This window comes from Haliaeetus albicilla, chromosome 11 (genome assembly GCF_947461875.1).
Source record: "Haliaeetus albicilla chromosome 11, bHalAlb1.1, whole genome shotgun sequence".
Classification (NCBI taxonomy): domain Eukaryota; kingdom Metazoa; phylum Chordata; class Aves; order Accipitriformes; family Accipitridae; genus Haliaeetus; species Haliaeetus albicilla.
The window spans coordinates 43,397,755-43,421,134 of NC_091493.1; the positions used below are offsets into that span (position 1 = coordinate 43,397,755).

Below are 23,380 nucleotides of genomic sequence, written 5' to 3' on the forward strand. Positions count from 1 at the left end.
TTTATGTAATTTATAGTGATTTCTTTTGGAATTTACAATAAAAGCGTGTCCTTCAGCCGTTTGCTCTTTGGTTCAGGCAATAAAGGAATGAAACGGGTCTGGAAAAGGATGTGGAGCTTGACAAAGACCACGGCGTGGTTATGGCTGATTTTGGGCTCTCCTCACTTGTTTCCCCGCTGCTGCTGGTTGCTTTTAAGCTTCTTTCATCTGTTTTTGGGCGAAACCTGAAGGGGGAGGAAAAAGCCACCGTCTCACTGGGCCAAAGCCTTCGTCGCCGCCGCTTTTGTCGGTGGCGGGGATCCTGCTGCTGCGTGACGTGAAGGGTTGTCATGGGCTGGGGTGGGAGGACGCCATTGCTGCGAGGGGCCGGGGAAGGGCTTCGTGTCGTGGGTGGGCCTCGGGGGAAGGACAAGGGTCAGTTTGGGTACTAAGGGGGCAAAGGTGAGGGGTCAAGGGGCGGGTGAGGGGTGAAGGCCCGCTCTGTGGTGAGCCCCGCCGCCCCCATCATGCACCGTGAAGGACAGAGCCCTGCGCCGCCGCCCAATCAGGAGAGGGAATGGCTGTGATTGACAGGAGGGAGCCCCGGCGTCGGCCCACGGAGGAAGGGCCTCCGCCAATAGAATCGGGGGATCGATGCCGGCAGGGGAGCGCTGACCAATAGGAGAGGCGGGAGGGTCGCGCCTCTCGACGAGATCGGCCAATAGCGACGGCGGGGACGAGCTTCTGGAGCGCGGCCAATGGAGAGCTTCGTGGGCGGGCCAAAGCGGCGGCGGGGCCCAATGGGAGGCGGGAGCGGCGCGCTTGCGCAGCGGGCGCTCGGGCGGGCAGTGCGGCGCCGCTGCTGCTGAGCCGGAGGCGGAGGGGGAGCGATGGAGCAGGGATACGGCGGTAGGTGCGGGGCGGCCCCGGGGCCCGGCCCTTCCCCTCACCCGGAATGGCGGCTCGGTCCTCCCGCCGGCCTCGGCGGCGGTTCCCCCGTTAACGGCGGGGAGGAGAGCGGGAGGTTGGCGGCGGCGGCGGCGGCGGCGGCGGGGGGGGGTTCAGCCGCTGCGGGAAGGCGTTGTTCCCGCCTCCCGTGAGAGGGCGCCGCCGCTGATTGGTTCAGCGCCGCGTCGCTCCGCGCTAGGGCGCCGCCGATTGGTGGAAGGGTGTTATTCAAGGTGGGGGGGGAGAGAGAGGCCGTTCTCTCCTCCTCACCCCCCCCCACCCGCCCCGGGTGTGTGATGGGGGGGGGGGCGGAAATGGAGCCGGTCCCATTTCTGAAGACGACACAAAATGGCGGCCGCGCGGCCACGCCCCCCGCCGCGTGCGCGCCGGTCCTTCCTCCCCCTCCGGTTGCGCCCCCCCCCCCCCCCCCCCCGTTCCCGGGGAGGCCGCTTAGTTGGGGGGGGGGTGAGCAGCATCTCCTCACGCTCACACAAGAGATGGGCTGAGACACACACCCCCACCTTCCCCCCCCCCCCGGCACCGGTTTTACTCCGAGTGTTGCTAAAAATCCCCCCTCCCCCGTTAACCCTGGGGGGAGCAGCAGCGACTCGGTGAGGAGCGGGGGCCCGATCCGGGGAGCTGTCACAGCCATAAACCCCGGCGGTGGTTCTCCCTTGGCGCCCCCTCCCCCTGCCTCAAGCCCTCCAGCTGTGTTTTTGCCGCCTCCGCCCCCCCCCCCCCCCCGAGCTGTTTTCTCCTCCCCGGTATAACGGCAACCGGCAAGAAGGTGTTAAACGAAGCATAAGGCTGCAGGTGAGAGCCCTCCGAAACACCGTCGAGCATCAAAACGGCGGGGAGAGGCTGTTAACGTCGTTACGCTTCGTTTGCCGGTGTGGGGAAGTGATTTGGGGGGGGGGGGAAACATGGCCTCCTTCATCAAAGCGCTAATGGCCTCCTTCATCAAAGTGCTAACCAGTGTCGAGTTTGGTAACGTTGGCATGCTCTCCTAGCTTCTGCTGGTTTTTAACATTTCTTAAAACTATGAAACAAGGCTTGCAGCAGTGGAAAGTGAAAGTAAGTCACCCAAATCGAAGTTTAACAGATGAATATTGGTCATTTAAAGTCCCTTGATGAAGTTTATTCGGATGTGAGATAGCGGCACGTGAGTAAATGCTCCCAGACCTGAGGCTGAAGCAGCTCGACAGCCTGGATCCTCTCACCCTGCGCCCATTTGGAGCCCTCCATCCTCTTCCCACCTTGAATTCATGCTTCACTTCACTTCTGGTCATGTTCAGGGATGTGAAAGTCCCACCAGGGCGATTTTTAACTTGCTGTTGAAAACACTTCCTTGGTTTTTGTAAAGTAATTACGACTGCAGCAGGATTTTATAAATAATACAGCAGCGATGCCGTTTCTGCGTGTGTTTTACCAAGTTCCTAATACCCCGCACATCGCTTTTTCTGCAGAGATCATTCATAATTCATCTGGACATCGTGTTGAGACAGACCTGTTGACAAGTTGCTCTTTCCAGGTTCCCTCTGTCTCCACTTTCAGTTTGGTGGAGACTTGATGCCCGGCATCTCTTTCATCATGCTTTTCAATGCTTTTTAAGTGTTTTCTCTGTTCTTTGGGCATAAAAATGAGGTGAAAAACTGTGACAGGATTAAAAAACACCTTAAATGTGTGTTGAATCATCCTTTACAAGTGCTTGTTTCTCTCTACTGACAGCTGAGCAAGTCCTGATAACAACTCAGAAGAGTTTAGGCAGCTAAAAGCTATTCCTGAGAAAGATTTTGTTGGCTTCGTGAAGTTAACAAGCTACTTAAAGCTGGGATCTTCCCTTCGGCTTGCAGAACTGTTAATAGATTAAAACCCCCAAGTGCGTTGCAGCTTTAGAGAAGTTTTGGTGTGGATTTTTACCGTTGCACGGTACAAAAATGAATGAATTCTTGCATATTTGGGGTTTTATAAATAGTCCTCAGGTGTAGTCAGTTCAGCCTATAACCAGCTCCTTTATTTTTAAATCTCTGCGTGTTGAGAATTGTATGGTTCCATGTGAGCGGGTTTTTGAGGACAGCGCCCTTTACAGTTGAGGCTTGCATAGGAGCGTGTCATATATAGGTTTAGTTTAAATAGTTTGTGATTCCAGCAGAAGACAAACTCTATTCTCCCCAGATAAAGTCCTTTTTTGAAATCAGCGGGAGAACCTTGGACTTCTGCTCTCAGAAGGAATTGCCTCCTGCACCCCAGCTTTTTTTCTGTGGGTGTTGAAACTTCTCAGTGCTTCACGTAGACTGAACAAAGTAAATCTTTTGACATTGCTCTGTCGTCTCCAGATTCACTTTCTGCTTCTACATGTGTGTGGAGAAAAATGGTTCCCAAGCTTTTCCCCCACCTCAGGGAGCGCCGTCTTGGGAATTAGCTGGGAACCAGGACACGCAGCGCACTCAGCTCAGTAAAATTCACTCCTTGGTCCCTTCCGAGCTGTTTTTTTCCTGCTCTGCCCTTTGTTTTGTGTTTATTTTCCCAAGAGAAGGCAATGATGATTTATTCCGCTGATTTTTTTTTTCCTCCTGGGAATGTTCACGGACGTGCTGTGCTGCTGCAGAACTGATGAATACAACCTCTGCTCATTGCTACCAAGTTATTAATACCCGGGTTTCTGATCTAGTGGATTTTTTTAGATAATATTTAGTTTCAAAATTAGATGCTGAACTCTTAATTACCACGTTCTTAAGTTGTACTGAAAGCTTGAGGTCTTTGCTTTGAAAGCTTGAGGTCTTTGCGTAACCCAGACTTCTTTGTTCCTTGAAAAAATATGATAATCTTGGTAATACCTGCATGAACATTACATGCCCTATGTCTCAGCAAGCCGGATGTCAATGTATATGCACGTAACAAAAAAGCGGGGAGCTTTATCCTATAGAATCTGGAGGTACAAAGAGGTGGGACTCTCTTTGGCTGAAAAACGCTGCGTTTCGGGCCAAGCAGCCTCTGTTTTCCTCGAGGGTTTTGTGCTGGGGCCAGGCTATTTTTGCTTCCTGAATTAAGGTACCCAAGGTTTTATCAAAGATGACTTAAAAATCGAAGGAGAGGAGCTCGCTTTTGATCCAATGTCTGCGTGCGGTCGAAAGCGCGAGGGCTGTTGCTATTTTTGGCATCGCTGGGTGAGAAATGGAGCGACCTGCCCGGAGAAAAGCTTCCCTGCGCTGACTTGGCTTTCTCTTCTCGCTTTTCTCCGGCGATGAGCGTGTCCGGAGGCAGGCGTCAAGCTGGGATGATGCCTGTGACATCCGGGGGCTTGGTGTCACTTGACGTCATTTGAAACGATCACATGCGCTCAGCAGTTTGTTTGCAAGAGGTGAGTTAACGGGAGGAAGAAGCGTTAAAATTGAGCTGTGGATTTAAAGTCAGGCTTTGGGGTGGCTGCAGTCGATGGCTCGGAGGTTTGGCCTTAATTTCCCTGGTGTGTCGCGATGTGATCCTTCCCACGAGACCCACCGGCAGCTGGAAAACCTCATCCCGGCACCATCCTGCGTCCGCTGGAAAGCGAAGCTGAACGCCGAATGACTCGACCTAAAAACGCCAATGTTGGGAAAGGAAATTACTCGGTAACAAGGCTCCGATTTGAAAAGGCTTTTACGTGTTGCAGTTCCTGTTTTGCTGGTGCTGCGGTTTCTATAGAAGGGCGAAAATACAGTGGTAACCGTTTCGCCCACCATTTCTTTAGGTTCTGTGTGCTTAAGGTGATTGCCTGTGGAAAAATAAAGTCGTTAAGAGGGAGAGGTGTCCTTGGTGGGTGTTAGACAGGTTTGTTCAGGGAGCTGGGGTGTGCAAGAGAAAATATTTTACAGATTGGAGGCTCTCTCAAAAAGTACATGTTTTGCAAAATTGAGGGTTGTTGCCAAGAAAGAAAAGTTTTTGGAAAATTGGGGGGCTGCCTCCAAAAAATAAAAGCTTTGCAAAATTGGGACAGTCCCCTCCTGCTCCAGAAAGTATAAAAGCTTCGTGAAATTGGGGGCTGCTGGCAAAAATAGAAAAGCTTTGCAAAATCGGCAGCCGCCTCAAAGGAAAAGGAGGTTTTGCAAAATTGGGGGCTGCCTCCAAAAAGTAGAAAAGCTTTGCAAAATTGGGGGCCACTGCCAAAAATAGAAAAGATTTGCAAAATTAGGGGCTACCTCCAAAAAGTAGAAAAGCTTTGCAAAATTGGGGTCTGCCTGCAAAAGTAGAAGAGTTTGGCAAAATTGGAGGCCGCCTCCAAAACTATATAAAAGCTTTGCAAAATCAGGCGCTGCCACTAAAAAAAGAAAAGCTTTGTGAAATTGGGGCCGCCTCCAGAAATAGAGAAGTTTGGCAAAATCAGGAACAACCTCCAAAAAAGACAAGTTTTTGCAGAATCAGGGGCTGTCTCTAAAAAAAGAAATGTTTTGGAAAATAGGGAGTCGATTCCAAAAATAGAGAAGCTTTGCAAAATTGGTGGCCACCTCCAAAAATATAAAAGTTTTGTGAAAGTGGTGTCTTAAGGTGCAGAAAAGCAACCTAAACCTTAAAAGAAGGAAGGAAGGAAGTGTGTGTGTGATTTTTTTGGCTTGTGCAGGCTCTTCCTCAGCCGGCGAACGTTTGGAGGGAGATGAGGTTGCTAAAGGGAAGGGGAAGTCCAGATCCAGGGCAGGAAGGCAAGGCCAGAACAGAAATAGGGAGAGGTTCGGGGTAATACAGTGGCTATCGAAATAATTTGGATCCGTAGGAAGCTGGCCATCGGTAATTCTGCTTGCGGACCAATTTATTTTTCTGATCAGATAATAAAATTGTTTTCCTGCAGAGAAGTGGTAGCCAAGTCTCTGGGAACTGCTTTCAGCAAAACACCCAGCGCATTGCTTTTGATTTCAAGATTTAATTTAGATGCTCTCGAGGTTTCGTTGCAGCACGGACCTTATTTATCTGATGTCCTTTGAGCGGATGAAGGTGTTAGCTGAGCTCGCTGCAGGTCTTTCAGGGATTGCTGTGGTGCTGGGGATGCTGATTCCACCCTGGAAACTTTGGGAAAGGTTTGAAATGGAGAGATGATTTATTTTGATGAGGAAAACAAATCACTGCTGTGAAATAAAACAGCCGGTAAAGCCGCGGCAGGAGCTCCTGTGTGTCGTGGCCCTTTGCATTTTCTTCCACCTGGGCAAGTGCTTCACCCTGCTGCTGTTTTCGGAGAGACCAGATTGAAGCCGCCTCATTAGCATGAATTTTGTAATTAGTGCTGAAAAGTGGAGAGCACTCAATTTATTTAATTGGCTCATAGAATAGCAGTACTTGCCTCGGATCACGTATGAGGATATCCGATATTCCCTAGGAAAAAGGACGCTTCTGCTGGCGTAACACAATTGAAATGTCCGTTCTTGATGCTGCTTCAGTTCTTCAGGTGATTTATCCCGCAAATTTTCTCCTGTATAAACGTAGCTTTGTGCCATTGTTAACATCAAGCACCTTTTAAAACTGATTTCTCTTTCAAAACGCACTTTTTTTTTTTTTTTTTTTAATTCTTGGTGTTTCAGAACATCTCGTTGACCTTTAGACTGCTGAAACAATCTGAAATAAAGCATCAGGCAAGCTTCAGGCTTGTTTCCCAAACAATAAAATGCAGAAGTGCAGCTGTAATTAAAGACTTTATTGTTTTTAGGGTCAACTAAAGGAAGAAACAAACCCTATGGTAACAGCAGAGGTGATCCTTCTAACAGCTCCGTTCTTTTTCTTGCAGGTTATGGCACCTGGAATACTGGGGCCACCAACACTCAAGGTGAGTTTTGTATATATAAAAACAGATCTGGGGAATTGCAGTTTTAGAATATAACTTACTTTTTCGTCATTCTAGCCAGGATAGTGTAATATAGAAACAGTTTTTTCAGTCTTGTCCTCTACCTGTTTTAGTGACTTTCTACTTGTTTTTCTGTAAAAGCTTCTTCCATGATACACTCAGATTCCCAGCGTCGTATACTGGAGGAACTGGTCACAACCTTGCATATGATTAATAACGTGCTTTGCTTTATCACCTGGGGTTTATTAGCGCTGCAGAACGAAGTGTATCTTGAGGTATTTGGGAGTTTGGGCGCTCTCCAGCCTAAACAACAGCAGAAGCAGCGAGATGCTCCTTAAAGTGATAGTTTTAACAAACATATTTGCTTTTGCCGTGGTTTTACTGCTACTTGAGGGTTTTTATTGAATCACTTGAGTTGTTCTCAAGTGCACATACTTGCAAGTGTTTCAAAAAACATAGTAAAAAGTATATATTATCCATTTCATTTTCATAATTAGCTCTTGGAAGTCCCAGCTTCTTTCTTTCCCATTCTGTGCAAAAGGATCCATCGTTTTCACCAGCTATTAAAATGAATTATATATATTTAGGCTCTGAACTTTTAACTTTGTTGCTTTTAGAGCTGAAACTCTCTTTTCTTTTTGTCCCATTCAGGTACATACGCGACGAATGCAACGAGTTGGCAAGGTACGTGTTAAAAAACCTCCTTTATCTCCGGGTGTTGGGGTGCCTTCCTCAGTGTCTTGAGCTGGCTGCGGTGAGCGGAGCTGTTTTCCTGCTCATATGCCGTCTCCACGTGGAAGTCAGTGTGAAGTAATGCAGCAATGTACTTTTAAACTGCTCTTCTTCACCAATTAATTTCTTTTATTTTTACCTTGCTCCATGATTGTGGCAGCTGCTTCTGCTAAGGGAGCAGTTCTGTCCTAATGTCTGGCAGCCGTCTGTTCCTTAAAGCAGAAAAATTAGCTCATGGATGGGAAAAGTTCATTTCTTTTACGTCTCCGTTTCTCGTTTGATCTGGGACAGCCAGATGTGTACGTTAATAAATTGATTTTACTGAGATTATATTGTTTTCCCCTCAAAACCCAAGGTTTGCCTATGTAATTCTGGCAGCTTGATGGTACACAAATGCAGTTCTCTGTGCAAGCTGGTGCTTCCTCAATAAAACATGACTTGCTTTCACTAATAACTAATTGCTCTGAGAAGAATAGTTTAATTGGCCTTGATTTGGATCCTTAAGCCGGTCTTAACACATTCCCAAGCAAAAGCTTGAGATTCTTTTAGAAAACATTATTTCTTTGGTCCTCACAATATAAAATTGAATGCTGCATGTCGGGCTGTGGATTTAAACCTCCCAGCTCAAGTCATTGCTGAAAATGAGGGGTTTTTTTCCTTCTATTATTCCTCCTTTTTATAAAGCCTGGGTGCCCCTGTCAAGGACTCGCGCCCTGTTGTGCTGGGTATTGTGCTGATGCAGAGCAGAAAGGCCGTTCCTGCTCCGGAGACCTTATCATCTAATTGCACAACTTGCAGGCACATGGGGGAATACAAAGACACAACGAGGCCATGCCGGTCAGCACAACCGGCAGCGGCATCATCACACCGGTGGCCTTAACAATGTCAATTTTATCGCAAGCATCACGGAAAAGGAGAATTATGAGGGGGTTATTACAGCGGTCGTTTTGGAGAGCCCTAGAACTGGTAAACTGAAGGGTTTAGCAGGTCAGAAGCAGCGAGCAGAAGCTTGCTGCATAGCTCGTGGCACATGTCTCTGCCGGAGCGACACCGGATTCGAGCCAGGGCTGTAGAGCTGCGATAAGGATTGTCGGGAGCACGTGCGCATCCCTCGGTCCCCATCTTGGGATAGCACAAAGCATCCAGCTGCAGCGTGTTGGGTTTTCCACAGCGCCATGGTATCTTGCTGTGAGCTGCTCTTTGAATGCAACTGGCAGCTTTGATTTTCTGATTAATTTATTTAGTTGTGGTCCTTTTTTGATGGATATGTGGTGACATGCTTGGCAGCGCATCCGCTTTGAGTTTTTTGGTGTCATTTTGTGGGACCATGCGACGTAGATGGCTCAGGGTCTTGTTCTGAAATTGCAAATACAACCAGCAGCACTCCGTTTCTGCAGTTAAAATCACCCAAAGGAGGAAGGTCCCTATGCTTTTAGGGTTGAGCAACAAGAATCTTTGATATAACTCACTTTGAGAAACCAGATTTCCTTGAAAGGAGGCAAAACCCAGCTGCAGCCTTGCCCAGTAGGATCCGTTCACATCTAAACTCTTCCTCCAGGTTCCCATGTCTTCATAATATTGTATTAATATCAATTTTATTTTCCTTTCCTGCCAGGCTATGAAGGCTATGACTATTACAACACCCAAACCACTGCCGCCAATACAGCGGCCACATACAACTATGCCGCAGCCGCTGCCACCTCCAGCAGCTGGGAAACACCCAAAACTTCAGATATGAGCATGAACGCCGACGTCAATGCCACCATGCCCGTCGCCTCGTATGGCACCGAGACTTCAGCGAACGAGAATTCGGATTCCATCATAGCCAAAATCAACCAGCGTTTGGATATGCTGTCGAAGGAGGGCAGTGGCGGAACAGGGGAAGGGATGGAAGACCAGGAGAGGTGACTGTTCCACTTCTTATTTATTTTTAATAGCAAAAAAATAACAACTTTTAATCACCGTAACTTCAGATTAAGCTGTTCTGATTGCGTAGGCACAATCCAGCATTTGCTCCTTGGAAAATAAACTTAACGGCTTATTTTTTACCTGCCCTGATACGTGTGTGCGCTCATGCATGTACATATTTTATATATATATCTCTGTCTCTCAAACATATCAAACTTGATGCACACGTCCACCATTAAAAGCAGCTTCCATTGGCAATTCAATTCCTAGATTTTGCATAAGGTTTTTTATTTCTAGTTTTTAGGTTTCTTAAAGTATTTTTTTCCTCTGCGTCCTTTTTTCCTCATAGCTGCCCAGGAATTATTTTTGTTTCTCCCTTCAGGTTAAATTATGCCAGTCTGGAGAATTGTTTCATATTGGTGCGTGTTTTGCTGCTGAAATAATAATACACATCCTGGCGAGAGTTACTGAATAAATGAAGTTTTGCCCTTTTTTTTGCCATTTTGATGCTTGCTGCTGCAGTCAGACAAGATGCTGAGGGGTTTATCTGCATTAATTCACACCTGGAGGCACAGCTAGGAGACAACGTGAAGCAGCTTTTACCTGGGAAAGCTTTTGGCATCTGCTTTTCTGCTGGCAAAACATTATTCAGAGTGGTTTAGTGCTATAAAGTTAGTGAGGTTATGACATCTCCAAAGGATTGCTGTTCAGATACTCTGCAGAAAACCACGGGTCTTTGATACTTAAATTATTTTCCCTGAGAATAAGGAAAAGGTGATGTGGGATACAGAAAGTGATCGCTATGCAGGGTTTAAAAAGATTTTTATTCTGTTTTTCTGGCCAAAAACATTTGGATGCCAACGCCTGTGTGATGTGTGGAAGCATTATTCTAGCTGCTGACTGTTGTCTCCTCCTCCGCAGCTCTTTCAGATTTGAGTCTTTCGAATCGTACGACTCGAGGTCTTCAATGAACGACCGTGACATGTACCGATCCGGCTACGATTATGGAGAAGTTGGAACCGATCGGAATGATTCCTTCGGGAGCCAGTTTGACAACCGCAGGGATCAATCTCGCAACCGAGGAAACAACTACGGCCTCATCCGAGGACGGGGTCAAAACCGTGTTCAAAATCGAGGGCGTCTAAATGCTTTCAACCGCACTGACCACTTCATGCCCTCCTCCAGCTCCGAGCGCCTCTCGGCTCGTTGGAATGAGTTGAACTACATGGGTGGGCGTGGGATGGGAGGTGCCGGATCCAACAGGCTCCCTTCCCTCTTTTCCCAAGCCCTCGTTCCCGATTACGGTGACTATGGAGACTATGGAGATTACGGCGACTACGGCGACTATGGGGATTATGGTGATTATGGCGACTACGGAGATTACGGTGACTACGGAGACTATGACTATGGCATGATGGGGATGTCGGGCATGGGAATGGGACGGTATGGGAATATGCCGTACGGAATGGGGAGGCAACGAAACAGAGACAGGATGGGTACAGTGCCCTGGCACATGAATGCGCTCATGGTAAGTCATTACTGACGTTTTTTTTCTTGTCAAGATTGCTTTTTGCTTGCCTCGGTGGGTAGGCTTCGCTGTTCGGCTGTAGAGCGGAGTCCTTTGGAGAAGCACGAGTCTTAATTCACGTTGCTTCCACCACAGAATAATTTAAATCTTCCTGGATAGAGCGGAATGTCACCAAGCTTGTACATACCCCTTTGCATGTAAAATAGAGCTTCTGAATGCTTACCCCATCCCAAATCCGCGCTCTAGGAATGCTAACCCAGCTATAAAATCCTTTTATAGCCAAAAATAAGTAGGCAGGATCATAAGAATTTAAACTTTTTTAGGAGATGTAGCAGATGGGTGGAATAGTTTGATTTTTAAGCTTTTTTGGTGCCTCAAGTTGATTGACGACGACTGGTTTCTTCCCACTTCAGCCCAAGAGAAGAGGTTTCCGAAACCGTTCAGGAGGGCGATCGGATGGCGAGGGAGGAGGACGCAAACGAAAACAGTCACAAAGTGGAGATGAGCCGGACAGCAAACAGGCGAAGACCGACAGTGAAGGAGACGACACCGAGAACGGTACGAGCTGTCTTCACCCACTAATATTGGCCATTTCCCCCAGTTTTTAAGTGTTTTATCTTCCAGCTGACTGACGGTTGTTACATTTCAAAGCTATTGTATTATATTTTTAAGTCGTTAGCATTGTTGTTGTACTTCTGCAAGTGCACAGGCTTTATGATCTTTGTATTTTGTGGCCTGGGGCAAAATTTAATGCCAGAGTTGAGCGTTGTGTGAAAGTAAGGACCAAGTTTGCAGCAGAGACTGGTGGGCAAGGAGAAACCCGTGAGCTATTTGTGATCTTCACTGGAGTTTTGAGCCGTTATGGCAGAAGTTGGTGATTCATTAGGGGCCCCTTGGAGTGTTAAGTGGGAGAAAAGACCCCCCCCCCAACACCAGCTAAATTATTTCTCTTGTGTGCAGCAGATGAGGCCGAAGGAGAGGAAAAATCAGGAGATGAAGCTGACAAAGGTGTAAGTAACTTTGGGTTTTTTATCAGTCTTTGTGGCAAATGTGGGAACATTTAAGCTCTCGAGCAATTTTCTCTGCTCTTTTGACTGCGCTGGGGGTCAGAATATTTAAAATCACCCAGAAACAGCTTTTTGAGCCCATATATTGTGCAAGTATTTGCTCCTTGTAATTTCCCCACGCCCTTCAGCAGGGGTTACTGGCAGATTCGCTTGCACAGAGGTGCCCGAAAAGCACTTGTAGTGGAGAGGTTAGGATCCTGTGCCTTTACTTCTGCTTTTGGCAAGGCTCATTAGGGCTAAATTCCAATTAGTGGTTGGTTTCTTTCCTCATTGGTTGGTTTGCTGGGTTGGATGGGGGTCATTGCCATTTGTCTCGCTTGTGACTGTGTGTAACCCTCAGTACGGTGTTCCTCGGAGCGGCGACTTGGCTGCCGAGTATTTAAATTTTGATAGCAAGAAGCGATACTTAGCAATGCCATATAACCTGATCTATAGAAAACAACTATTTTGTAAACATTTATAAAAATGGATGTTTAATCCCCAAATGACGTGACCCTTCGCCCGCTCCGTGGTCTGTCTTGGTGGACCGTGAAACTTCCAAATCGCGGTAAATAACACCAGCATCTTTTTGTGTTTCTCTTTTCCAGGAGAATGGGAATTGGGGCGATATGGCAGACGAAGGTAGGGTGTTACCCCCCCTCACACAGTCCTCCCAGACTACTCCTACTCTAAATCCATCTGCTTCGCCTCGGGGTGCTACCGAGAGCTTGGATTTTTTTCGGTCAGAGGCTGATGCAACTCCTGCTGCGACCTGTTAACCAGTCCAAGGCTCCGGCGCTGCCCGTCGTGGCACAGAAGTGCTGCGCTGGTTAGCAGGGGAGTGCCGGAACGGTTTTGTTTTTTCTGGGCTTCTCAGCACGGACGGTTGCCATCTGTAGGAATGGATATTGGCCACAATGTTAGTTTATTTTCCTGTGCTGCTTGGAGGACAGCGGTGAGGACGTGTGCGTCTCGCAACAGGGCAGAGGAAAAATACCATAAACTAAATAATTTTGAGTGGAGGCTTCAGGCACTGGGCTAAACCTTGTTTTGTTTTAATTTTTTTCCAAATAGATGGGAATATATCGAGGTATGTTAGAGCACTGATTTTAAAAGTGTATGGTCTAAAGTAGCTGGAACCACTTCAGCTGGTTTTGGATTGTAATTTTTGGTAAAGACGCATCAACCCCAAGCACATTGTGCCTTCTGCATTAGAGTGACTTGGGGAAAACCACATGTAGGACTCTTGTTGCCACTTTTAGGTTGTTTCCAGGATTGAAACTGAGGTGTGGCTGGATGTTAAAATTCTTGTTTAAGCCTCCCTCTGATGCTGGGGTCCAGTCTCCGGGCTTCTTTACCTGAAAACATTGCAGGTGAATTATTACCCGAGTCCTGTGAGGCTGATAGACCTCTGACTTGGAGCTTTCTGCCCCAAAACACGAGGCGAGCTGAATCTTTAGTTCTTTTTTGCTTTCTCAATAATTACCAAGGAATGATTGGGAAGGCGACATGAGGAATATAGCCAAAACTGTCCCAATGAAGCAGCACTGCTACTCAAGCACTGCTAGCATCTCTGCTGGTTTTTATTGCTTAACTTTCTGGAGTAGCATTTTCAGCCTTGTGAAAAATAGGGAAAAAAAAATGTGAATTTGGGGAGAAAGTAGTGGCTTCTCCCAAGGAATGGAGATAGAGCGGTGTCTTTGCAGCATCCTAAAAGTCAGGACTCTTTCCACTAATGGCGTGTCCTGTCGCTGCCTATGAAGGCTTGAGTTGCTGTGGAAAGTTCAGGGAGCTGGAGGAGAGGAGGGTTTGGGTTTTACAATAACTCCCGGAGACCTTGGAAAGAGCCTGCTGCTTCCCTGCGGTTGGAAGCCGGCTTGGGAGGGAGAGAGCTTCCAGAGACCAAAAGACGTCTTGACTTCCCAAAGCTGAGAGTGAGGAGGAAACTAAGGGACTTGGGCCCCAAAATACCTCAGCCAGCAAAGTGGGTGATTGTGAGCACAGTAATTCTGATTGATTTTTCCCCGCCTTAGCATCTGGAGATGGCTGTGAAGATGATGACGAGGAAGTGAAAAAGAAGAGGGAGAAGCAGCGGAGAAGAGATCGGATGCGTGATCGTGCTATGGACAGGTAAGGAAAGCAATCAGCCAGTCCATTCCCAGCACTTCTGTGAATAATATTGACCAAGGATAATTCCTCTGCACGAATGTGGGAGAAATCTGCTGGGGGATCGTGTTTTGGGGCTCTGCATTCTGATGTCAGCATGTTTTTTTTTCCCTTTTGTGTGTTTTACGACTGTTTTAAGGTAAGGAGAATATTGTGGTGTTCAATACGTACATCAGTGTGTAGAGTTACAAATTCAGAAGGGTGTTTTAAGTGGCTATATATGCATCCTTGCTATTAAAACAATAAGTCATCTCAAGACGGACTGATCAGCAAAGGCAGCACCAGCGTTTCTGTTATTTCAGGGCTTTCCCGCATGGGGGAGAGGATCTTCATATCAAAGAGTGCTGATTCACCTCCTGCCCTATGAATTTCTCTAGTTACTTTGAAACTCGTGCAGGGTTTTAGCAATCGCTCCCGTAGCATTTAGTTTAGTGAAGAAGTAGGGGCTGTTTAATCTGCACAGGTTCTATAGCGATTATAAAAGTCCAAGACAAAGTAAAATTGTGTGGGGTGGCACTTGGAAAAAAACGTGGGAGGTAGCAAACTACAACAGGAGCTGTAATGGTCGTAATTTTCTTGATGTTCTCGTTAAGTTGAGCTCGTTCCTCATTAGTACGATTGCTGTGTTTAGAATCCAGTTTGCCTGTTCCGTCTGCAAGTTCCGCAGTTTTGAGGAAGAGGAGATCCAGAAACACCTCCAGAGCAAGTTTCACAAAGAGACCTTGCGATACATCGGTACCAAACTCCCGGATAAAACGGTCGAGTTTCTGCAGGTAGGTGGGTTGCCCAGCGTTAGCTCTACCATTCCTTGCATCTGTGCTGGGATTTTCAGGCTGAATTTGGGATTTCCAGGCTTACACGGAGAGTGGAAGGGGCTACAGATTCATCCACACACAGCACCCTGCTTGGTCAGCTCGCGTCACCACTTGTTAACGCATCACCCAATGACATCAGTTTGTGTGATGCAGTTTCTCACAGGTTTCCATGTTGAGAGGGAAAGTTAATTGTCTGTATTTGAATAAGAAGGCCAGAAGTTAACTTTCCAGAGATGGTGTTCACTATCTACACGTCTAGAGCTGAGGAAGGCAAGATAAAGACAGGTGTTTTATTTTCTGCATGACCACTGTTTGCATTTTGGGGGCATTTCTCAAGGATTTGGGGTCTCCCACAAGGAATCTGATGGTGACATGGGAGCAGGCTTCTGTCTGGCTCCGATTTGGATCTTTCCATCTCTTTCTCTGGTAGAAATGACAGGGGATGGGGAGGGGAAAACGCCTGCCTTGTCTAGTTAATTCACCAACTGCCATCTTCCCTGTGGGTTTTCTCTGGAGAGCTCATTTCCCTGTTGAGCCGCTCGATCATTTTGGTGCGTTGTGTGGAGGACAGCGAGTTTTGTCCTCTTCCCTTCTAGGAGTACATTGTCAACAGGAATAAGAAAATCGAGAAGCGGCGCCAGGAGCTGACCGAGAAAGAGGGCACAAAACAGAAGCCGGATCCTTTTAAGGGTAAGTGTCTATTCTGCGTCCAGAGACCAAGTGAGACCAAGAAAAATAAATACTGCTCCCACAGAGATACAGCAGCACAAACATGAAGGATTTGGGTAACTCAGCCTCAGGTTCTGGGTATTTTTTTGCCAACTTTGTGAAATAAATCGTCATGGTGGGGAAGGGGGAGTGCCCATCCTCGCTGCAGTTTCTCAAGCAGCAGATCCACAAGGCTCATGCAATGTCAGAGATACTAAAATGAGGTAATTGGAGGAAAAAACCCCAGGAATTGTTGATTTTTGTGGCTGTTCAGTTAATGCAGCCAGATCCCCTGTTTGATTTTAATGTTAAGAGAAAGGGGCGAAGTTGATCTGTTGTGGCAACAAGCGTGATTGGGGAAAAATCTGCTCAGCATCATCAACGTGCCTGTCCCTGATACAGTCTGCAGTGCTCATCCACGTTTGTACTGGGAGTGATGAGTGGAGTTTAGTTAAGCTGCATGTCAGCTATAACATCTGGCAGGCAGAAAACCTGAGCTTAAGTAGGGAGGAGGAACGAACCCAGAGCTGGGGGAAGCGCGAGTTGTCCCTTCCACCTTTATTTAAATAGATTTTTGGCGAGGCAAGCTGGTTTTGGCTAGGACTGAGGAAAATAGTAAGTCGATGGCTTTGTACCTCAGGCTGTTATCCCCGTCTCTCTTCCTCCTACGCTTGGGTACTGTGTCGGTACGATCTGTTTTGGAGCAGAATAACTCCTCCCCATCTTAGAGCAACGTATGTGATATTTCTTTTTTTTTTTTTTTTTTTTTTTTTTTTTGTCTCTGAAAGCAGCAACTGGAAGGAATATGCTGAATTAGTGCGTTGGCTGTGACGTGGGGTTGTTAGAGGGGGTGGAAAGGCAACGTTAACCAGCCGAACATCTCATTTGTTTGGGATTTTGGCTGACGTCTTGTTGCCTCTGTAGGTATTGGCCAGGAACACTTCTTCAAGAAGATCGAGGCAGCTCACTGCATGGCATGCGACATGTTAATTCCTGCCCAGAACCACCTCCTCCAGAGGCACCTGCGATCTGCCGATCACAACAGAAACCGCAGGGTAAGCAGCCCTGCTCACTTCCGAACTGGAACGTTTCATCTCTGCTGGGGCGAGGGGACGTCGGTCCGGGCACTTGAGGTTTATTTGTGGCTTCTAAAAACCTGGTACAGTCTCTGATCGCATTGTGAGATGAAGCCACTGACTGGGGAATTATAAAGGGTTGTGGGATGCTTGTGGATAGGCTGTGCAAGGTTTGCTCTTCTGTGAGGAAACGTGAGCGGATGAGAAATGGGGAGGTGAACAGAAAAAGTGATCTTAAAAGGGAGATCTGGCTTTTTCTTCTGCGCTGGGGGTTTAGCAGGGTACATTGTCCAGCCGTACTGTGCAGACGTGCAGGCTAAACACCTCCTCTTTCTAAGATTTGCAGTGCTTGCTATAAAAATTAGAGTTAAAAACTGCCTTTGAGGGTGCTTGGGGAATTCATAAATGAGATGTAATTGATGTCTCATTTGGCACGGACCGGAGAGGGGCTTTGGACATTGCAGATGAAGATGGGGTGAGCTGCAGTCAGTGTCGCACATCCCTCAGGGTGGTCTTCGTCTCCTCTGAGGGTCGGACGTGAACGTCGCTGTCCTGGACTTGATCTCAGGATATCTGGGGGATGTTCCAGCTGCTGGTGCTGAAACGCAGGCGGGCGCTCCTTGCGTCCGCTTTTTTTGTGTTGTTTTCTGGGATTTGCGATCAGGCTTCCCATGCCCTGCAGAGGAGGAGGGAATACAAACTCTTGAGCCGAGCTCCTCGTTGGAACTCTTCCCCCTTTGAAGTGACCCCAATGTTCGGTTCCTTTGCAGATGGCTGCAGAGCAATTCAAAAAGACCAGCTTACACGTCGCCAAGAGCGTCCTGAATAACAAACACATCGTAAAGATGCTGGAAAAATACCTCAAGGTGAGTGAACGAGAGAGTCGGCAACTCGTGCCGAGTTCCTGGAGCAGCACGGAGCCACGTCTCGCTGTGTGCTGCGTGTCGGTGACAGGAGCCTTGCTGCGTACGATGGGGAGAAGCGTAGGTTCCACTCTGTTGCCTTTTTATCTCTAAATCTTGGGTCTGGTTTCTTTTCTCTGTAGGCGGTTTACCACTTCTCGTGGTTTGTTTTTGGTTTTTTCGTTTTGTTTTGGTTTGTTTGTTTTTTTTTTTACTTAACTGTCATTCCCAGGCGCGCGTAGATCAATTTACAAAACCGTCCAAAATGGAAACGTAATTAAAGAAACCAAAAATAGCAAAAAGGAACTCCAGTTCCCCAAAGCCACGCCTCGAGCTGTGGCCTTGGCGGGGGACACCAGGTTTCCCCCAGCGCAGGGAAGCGAGTGTGTGGGTCGGGAAGCCGCTGCTTGAGTCCATTTGGGATTGAATCACGACGTGGATGGCTCCTGGCCCACCCGCTCGCCCTGCACCGGCGGGGGGGAATTTTTACGCCGTCTAAAAGAGCCGGGCTCTGCAGCGCTCCCGGCAGCTCGACCAAATGATGGAGCACCCTGAGGCGGGGAGGTGCATCCGATTCCTGGGAGTTGAAACACCCTCGTTAGCTTCCCCCCTCCTACCCCCCACCCCAGCTTTTTTCCTCCTCTTCCCTTGGGAAGTGGCAGAGAACGCCCCAGCCGATCTTCAGAGCCGAGACGGAGCACGAGGAGAGGTCAGGGTAGGGTTCGTTTAAGCCCAAACCAGCGTTCGGAATTACAGAAAGAAGTCCGGAAGGCAAGCACAGTCTTCAGAGCATGGGGGGGAATCCGCTCCATGCGGGAACGCCGCCGAGCGAGCCAGCCGGGCGGTTATGTCCGGCCTAAAAGTGTCTCGCGGTTATCCGCGGGTCCGGAGGCGGCGTGGGTTTAACGGGCGAGGTCCGCATCCGAAAAAAAGAGAGAGAGATTGAGAGAGGAAAGGTCGCAACCTCCTCCGCCAGGCGAAGATGAAAAAAGAAGCGCTTTTGGCTACTTGCTTGTTTCCTGGGAAATCCGGGAACAGCCCAGGATCCGACAGGAGAGAGCCCCTTGTTTGCAAACCTGGCAGACAAGGGCAGGCAGATGCCCACACACACACCCCCCACCACCAGCACGGGGGAGCAGATGTTTCCCCTGTCCCACCGGCGTCATGGTTTTTATTTTTTGGTCTAAACCTGGACTGAGCTAGCTCTTGTCATGCCCAGTCTCTGCTAAAATCTAGCCCTCCCTCCCCCCCAAAAATAAAAAAAATAAATAAAAACTGCAACTCCACCCTCTGGGTCCAGTGAAAAGAGACTTTGAGCTGAGAGTTTGTCGGCGTAGGATGGCCGTCTCTCGCCTTAAACCGGCCTCTCATACACGTTGAACAGGAGGGTGAGATAAAAACCCTGCGGTACCCCACAGGAGAAAGAGAGCGAGCGAGCCCTCGGGGCAGACGAGGTGCAAACCTCTGGGAATCTCTCAGAGAAATTTAAAAAAAAAATTAAAAAAAAATAAATAAAATAAAATCCCCAAAAGACTGGAACCACTCAAGTGCAACTCCGTCTACCCCTGCCAGGGTCCGCAGGCACGTCCACATCTCCTCATGATCAACGGTATCAAAGGCTGCCGGCAGATCTAAATGAATCAGCACGGGCACCTGACCTTTGTCCATCGGCAGGAGGAGATCTTCGGATCCATCCCAGCACGGTCTCCGTATCATTCCCAGGTGCAAAACCAGACTGAAAAGGGGTGGAGGAAAATCTGAGGATTCCAGGTAATGCCAAGAGCCGCCTCGCCATAAACGTTCTCGGCAAACCTTCCCCCATGAAAGGAAGGCCAGAGACGCAGGGCGATTAATTAATCAAGACTTGGCCGCATCAAGAGATGAGTTCTTGACCATTGGCCTAACGATTCCTCCTCGGAGGGATGGCGGGACGCCTCGCCCTTCCCAAGGGAAACCGTGACAGTCTCCACCACGAGTGGACTTCACATCCCCCGGTAGATTTTTCCCGGCGATAACGGACGTTGGGGTCCAGATCGCGAGGTAGAGCCCGATATATTTTTTTTAATATCTTCTCCCTCCACGACCTCCGGAGGTTGTGATCCTGAGCCAGAGAAGATGAACGTTGAGGTTTCTCCTCCACCTGCATGGATCTTCTCGCATGGAGGCAGCCAACCTGGGCTGAATCTCTGATCGAGGCAGATATTAACCCCGGGGGGGGGCGCGGAAAAAGGAGGAAGGGTCCGGAGAGTTTGGTTTTGGTTTTCTTTTCCCCCCCCGTCCCATCCTGCTTTCCAGAACCTCTTCCCCCCCCGCCGCCGTCGATCAGATTTCAGGCGAAGTTTCTGCCAGTCGTCGGCATGCCGCCCGCCCTCCTTCCCTTCCCCTTTTCGCCGTGGTGACCTGCGAGGGGTTGGGGCGGCTCTCGGGGGGCCCGGAAAAAAGGAAATTTTAGAAACTCGGATTGCAGCACAGGGTGTGTGTGGGGCATCTCCTCTCTGGCAAGGTGGAGGTTGTAGGACAGCGACACCCCTTCTTGGACCCTACAAGTGCTCACCCCGCACCCCCAAACTCTGGAAACGCAAGCAGAGCCCCGCCTCGCTCCCCGAAACCGAGGGGGGGAGCGGTGCTAGGATCCACTGTCGGCCTGAATAAAGGTAACGAGGTCAAAAAACAAACTTAAGAAAAAAAACCACCACACAAAAATCCCCCCCCAAAACTCAAAATCACCCCCCAAAAAACCCACCCCTCCCCAAAATCTGGAGGGTCTTGGTGTCCCCAAGAGACCCCTCACGGTAGGACGTAGCCTGGGTGAGAGCGTGGGCTGCGAGGTCACGACCGCATCGTCTCCCGAAAAGAAACCAAAATAAAGGCGAGATGAAAACCTGGAAGCGTCGCCGCTCTTCCCGGCAAGGGAAGGGGAATCCAGCCGTTGGCGGTTGGAAACCAGGAACGGAGAGTTGTTAGGAATTCCTTTTGGATTTTAAAGCGTCTTGGTTAAACCCAAATTCCTCCTGGGTGAGGAGCGGAGCCGATAAACCCCAGCAACACCGGCACCGTTCTCCCGCACCGGAGCTTTTAGGTTTTTTTTCCAACTGATTCTTTCCACTCCTCCTAGGTGTGGGATCTTTTTTTTTTTTTTTTTTTTTCTCCTGGGGTTCTTCTCTTGCTGCAAATCCTTCAGGATTTTCCACGACGGATTATTATTATTATTTTCTTTTTTCCACTGTATTAAGAATCATCCGTCGCTGAGCTGCTTTTTTTCCCTTGCCAAAAAAACCCCCACCACCTCTCCCGCATTTTCACGGCGGAGATTCCCTTTGCCTCGTTGCAGCTCGATGACTCTTCGTCTCTTTCCCATCTCTTTTTTTCCATAGGGAGAAGATCCCTTTACGGATGAAATCGGGGATCAGGACGTGGATGAAGCTTTGGAAGGCGGAGATGGCACCGGGGAAGGAGCGACCGAAACCACTGCAGTGGAGGTTGCCCAGGAAGGAGGAGGAGGAGGAGGAGGAGGAGGAGGAATCGGGGAAGTTACGGAAGCAGCAGAACCTTCTGAAGAGTTTTCCAAACCTGAGGAATTCCTTAAAAATCTAGGGGAGCAAGATCAGCCCCCCAAACCACTGCTGATGCCCCCGTTCCTGCAAGACGACGAGCTGGAAGCAGAGGAGATGACGTCGGAAGCGACAGCTGCGGTGACTTCGGAAGCGGCGCCGCCATCTTCGGAAGCAATGGAAGAGGTGCCCGCGGTTCCCGAAAATCCGCAAGAATCGGCGGTTTCCCCCCAAAATGAAACTGAGGGTTGGGCAGGCAAAGAGGAGGAAGAGGAGGAAAACGGGAGCGAGGCGGCGGCTGCGGCCGGCTGCAGCGAGGAAGAGGAGGAGGAGGAAGAGGCTCCACCAGCGGCTTCGGAGCCGCAACCGGAATAACTGTGAATATTTGCGTGAAGGTGATGGTATAATCCGTGATTTTTTTTTTTGTTTGATTTCTTGTTCTTTTTCAGCGCAGCACCCGAAGTTGTCCAATTTTGATTTTAATTAAGGGGAGGGAACCCGGCTGCGTTGTTAAGGAGCAGCCGCAGCGCTTCACTCATCTCGTTAAGATTAATTTTGCTTCGTTTCTGCAAATTCCTTTTTTGTTTTAGGACGAAGAGCGCAGGAAGCCGTACCTTCCCTGAGAAACCCTCCGGCTGCGGCTCCGCTTGGGTTTTTTTTTGTTTTGTTTGGGGTTTTTTGTTTTTGTTTTTGTTTTTGGCGGGGGGTGGGGGGTGGAATTTTAGAAAGAAAAAGGTGAAAAAAAGGAAAAAAAAAAAACAACCAACCCCCCCAAAAAAGCTGAGGTTTGGAAAAATAATAAAAGCATCGATTCGATCCCAGCGGCTCGTTGGGTTTTAAGTGCAGTGCTAATGCCGGCGGGCCGGAGCCGTCGTCCTTCCCTCCTCCCTCATCCTTCCTAACGCCTAAAATACTCCGGTGAGGGAATTTTTATTTGATTATTTCCCAAAATTTCCCAAAAAGGCAGAATTTTTCCTCTTGGGAAATGCATTCGTTTTCATCTCCCTCCGTTACAGCCGGAGAATTTGGGTTGATCATTAGTTTACGAAGCAGCAGCTCGATTATCTCTAGTAACGGGGCAGTCGGTTGCGCGGGAATTCACTCCAAGTGAAGAAAATTGTTAGCTTTCCCCTAAAAAAACCCTTTTTCCGGCAGAATTTACAGGTTGTGGCCGCACCCTCCGACTCTAAACCTCTTTCCTAAAGGATTCACCAAACCAAAACCAAAAATAAAAAAGAAAGAAAAGTCATGATTGGGTGAGGTGAGGCTGCATGTGGAGTAAATCCTTTTCGGTTTTTTACCCCAAAACCCTTTATTTGTCCCCCCAGAAGTGTTTTTTTTTGCCAAAACCCCCTTATTTGTCACCCAAAAAAGGTGGGGTTTTTTTTGCCAAAAGCCCCTTATTTGCCCCCCAAAAGGTTTTTTTTAACCAAAAAAACCTTATTTGCTGCCCCAAAATGTTTTTGCCAAAAAAACCTTATTTGCCCCCAAAAAGTTTTTTTTCCCAAAATCCCCTTATTTGTCCCTCAAAAGTTTTTTTTTGCCAAAAAACCCCCTTATTTGCCCCCCAAATGGTTGTTTTTTGCCAAAAAAACTTATTTGCCACCCCAAAAAAGGGATTTTTTTTTTTGCCAAAACCCACTTATTTGCCCCACAGAAAGTTTTTTTTTTCCAAAACTCCCTTATTTGCCTCCCAAAAGTGGATTTTTTGGCCAAAAAAACCTTATTTGCCGCCCCCCAAAGTTTTTTGTTTTGCCAAAACCCCCTTATTTGCCCCCCCCCCAAAAAAGTGTTTTTCCAAAAAAACCCTTTTTCGCCCCCCGAAGTCCCGCAGCGGGCGGGTTTAGAGGCTGAGGGAGGCGATTCATTCCTGCACCGAGCTCTGCCCCGGTCTCAGCCCCCCCCAGCGCAGGGACGGACCGTGGTGCCGGGACGCGGCCGGTGATTTGGGGGGGGGGGGGGGGAGGGGGTGTGGCGGGGAAGGCTGTCTTGTGTCGTCACTCCCCTCTGCGTCGCACGACGTCACGCCCCGCATCACCCAGCGCGTGACGTCCCCCGGCGCGCCCGCGCGCGCGCGCGCGGGGTGGGGAGGCGGGGGGGGCGGGGCTGGGCTCCTCTCGGCTCGGCGGCGGGGCGGGGCGGGCTGCGCCGTGACGTCAGGCGCAGCGCGGTGAGGTCAGTGCGGCGCCGCTGCCGGACCCGCTGCCCCTCGGTG

At 48.7% G+C, this 23,380-nt stretch overlaps 1 protein-coding gene across 3 annotated transcripts; it reads left to right on the plus strand.

Annotated features, from left to right (window-relative positions):
* The first annotated feature begins 775 nt into the window (after nucleotides 1-775).
* AKAP8 (A-kinase anchoring protein 8) lies at nucleotides 776-21,981 on the plus strand. Of its 3 annotated transcripts, XM_069797585.1 has the most exons (14): nucleotides 776-888; nucleotides 6,677-6,715; nucleotides 7,385-7,417; nucleotides 9,081-9,369; nucleotides 10,295-10,901; nucleotides 11,315-11,459; nucleotides 11,862-11,909; nucleotides 13,981-14,077; nucleotides 14,745-14,886; nucleotides 15,525-15,618; nucleotides 16,561-16,691; nucleotides 17,483-17,578; nucleotides 20,989-21,560; nucleotides 21,756-21,981. In XM_069797585.1, exons 1-13 carry the CDS (start codon nucleotides 870-872, stop codon nucleotides 21,538-21,540), a joined length of 2,292 nt encoding a protein of 763 aa, XP_069653686.1. In that variant the 5' UTR covers nucleotides 776-869; the 3' UTR covers nucleotides 21,541-21,560; nucleotides 21,756-21,981. The 3 variants fall into 3 exon arrangements, with proteins under 3 accessions (XP_069653686.1, XP_069653685.1, XP_069653687.1); XM_069797584.1 differs by having other exon boundaries at nucleotides 20,989-21,981; XM_069797586.1 differs by having other exon boundaries at nucleotides 11,865-11,909; nucleotides 20,989-21,981.
* The last annotated feature ends 1,399 nt before the right edge of the window (nucleotides 21,982-23,380 follow it).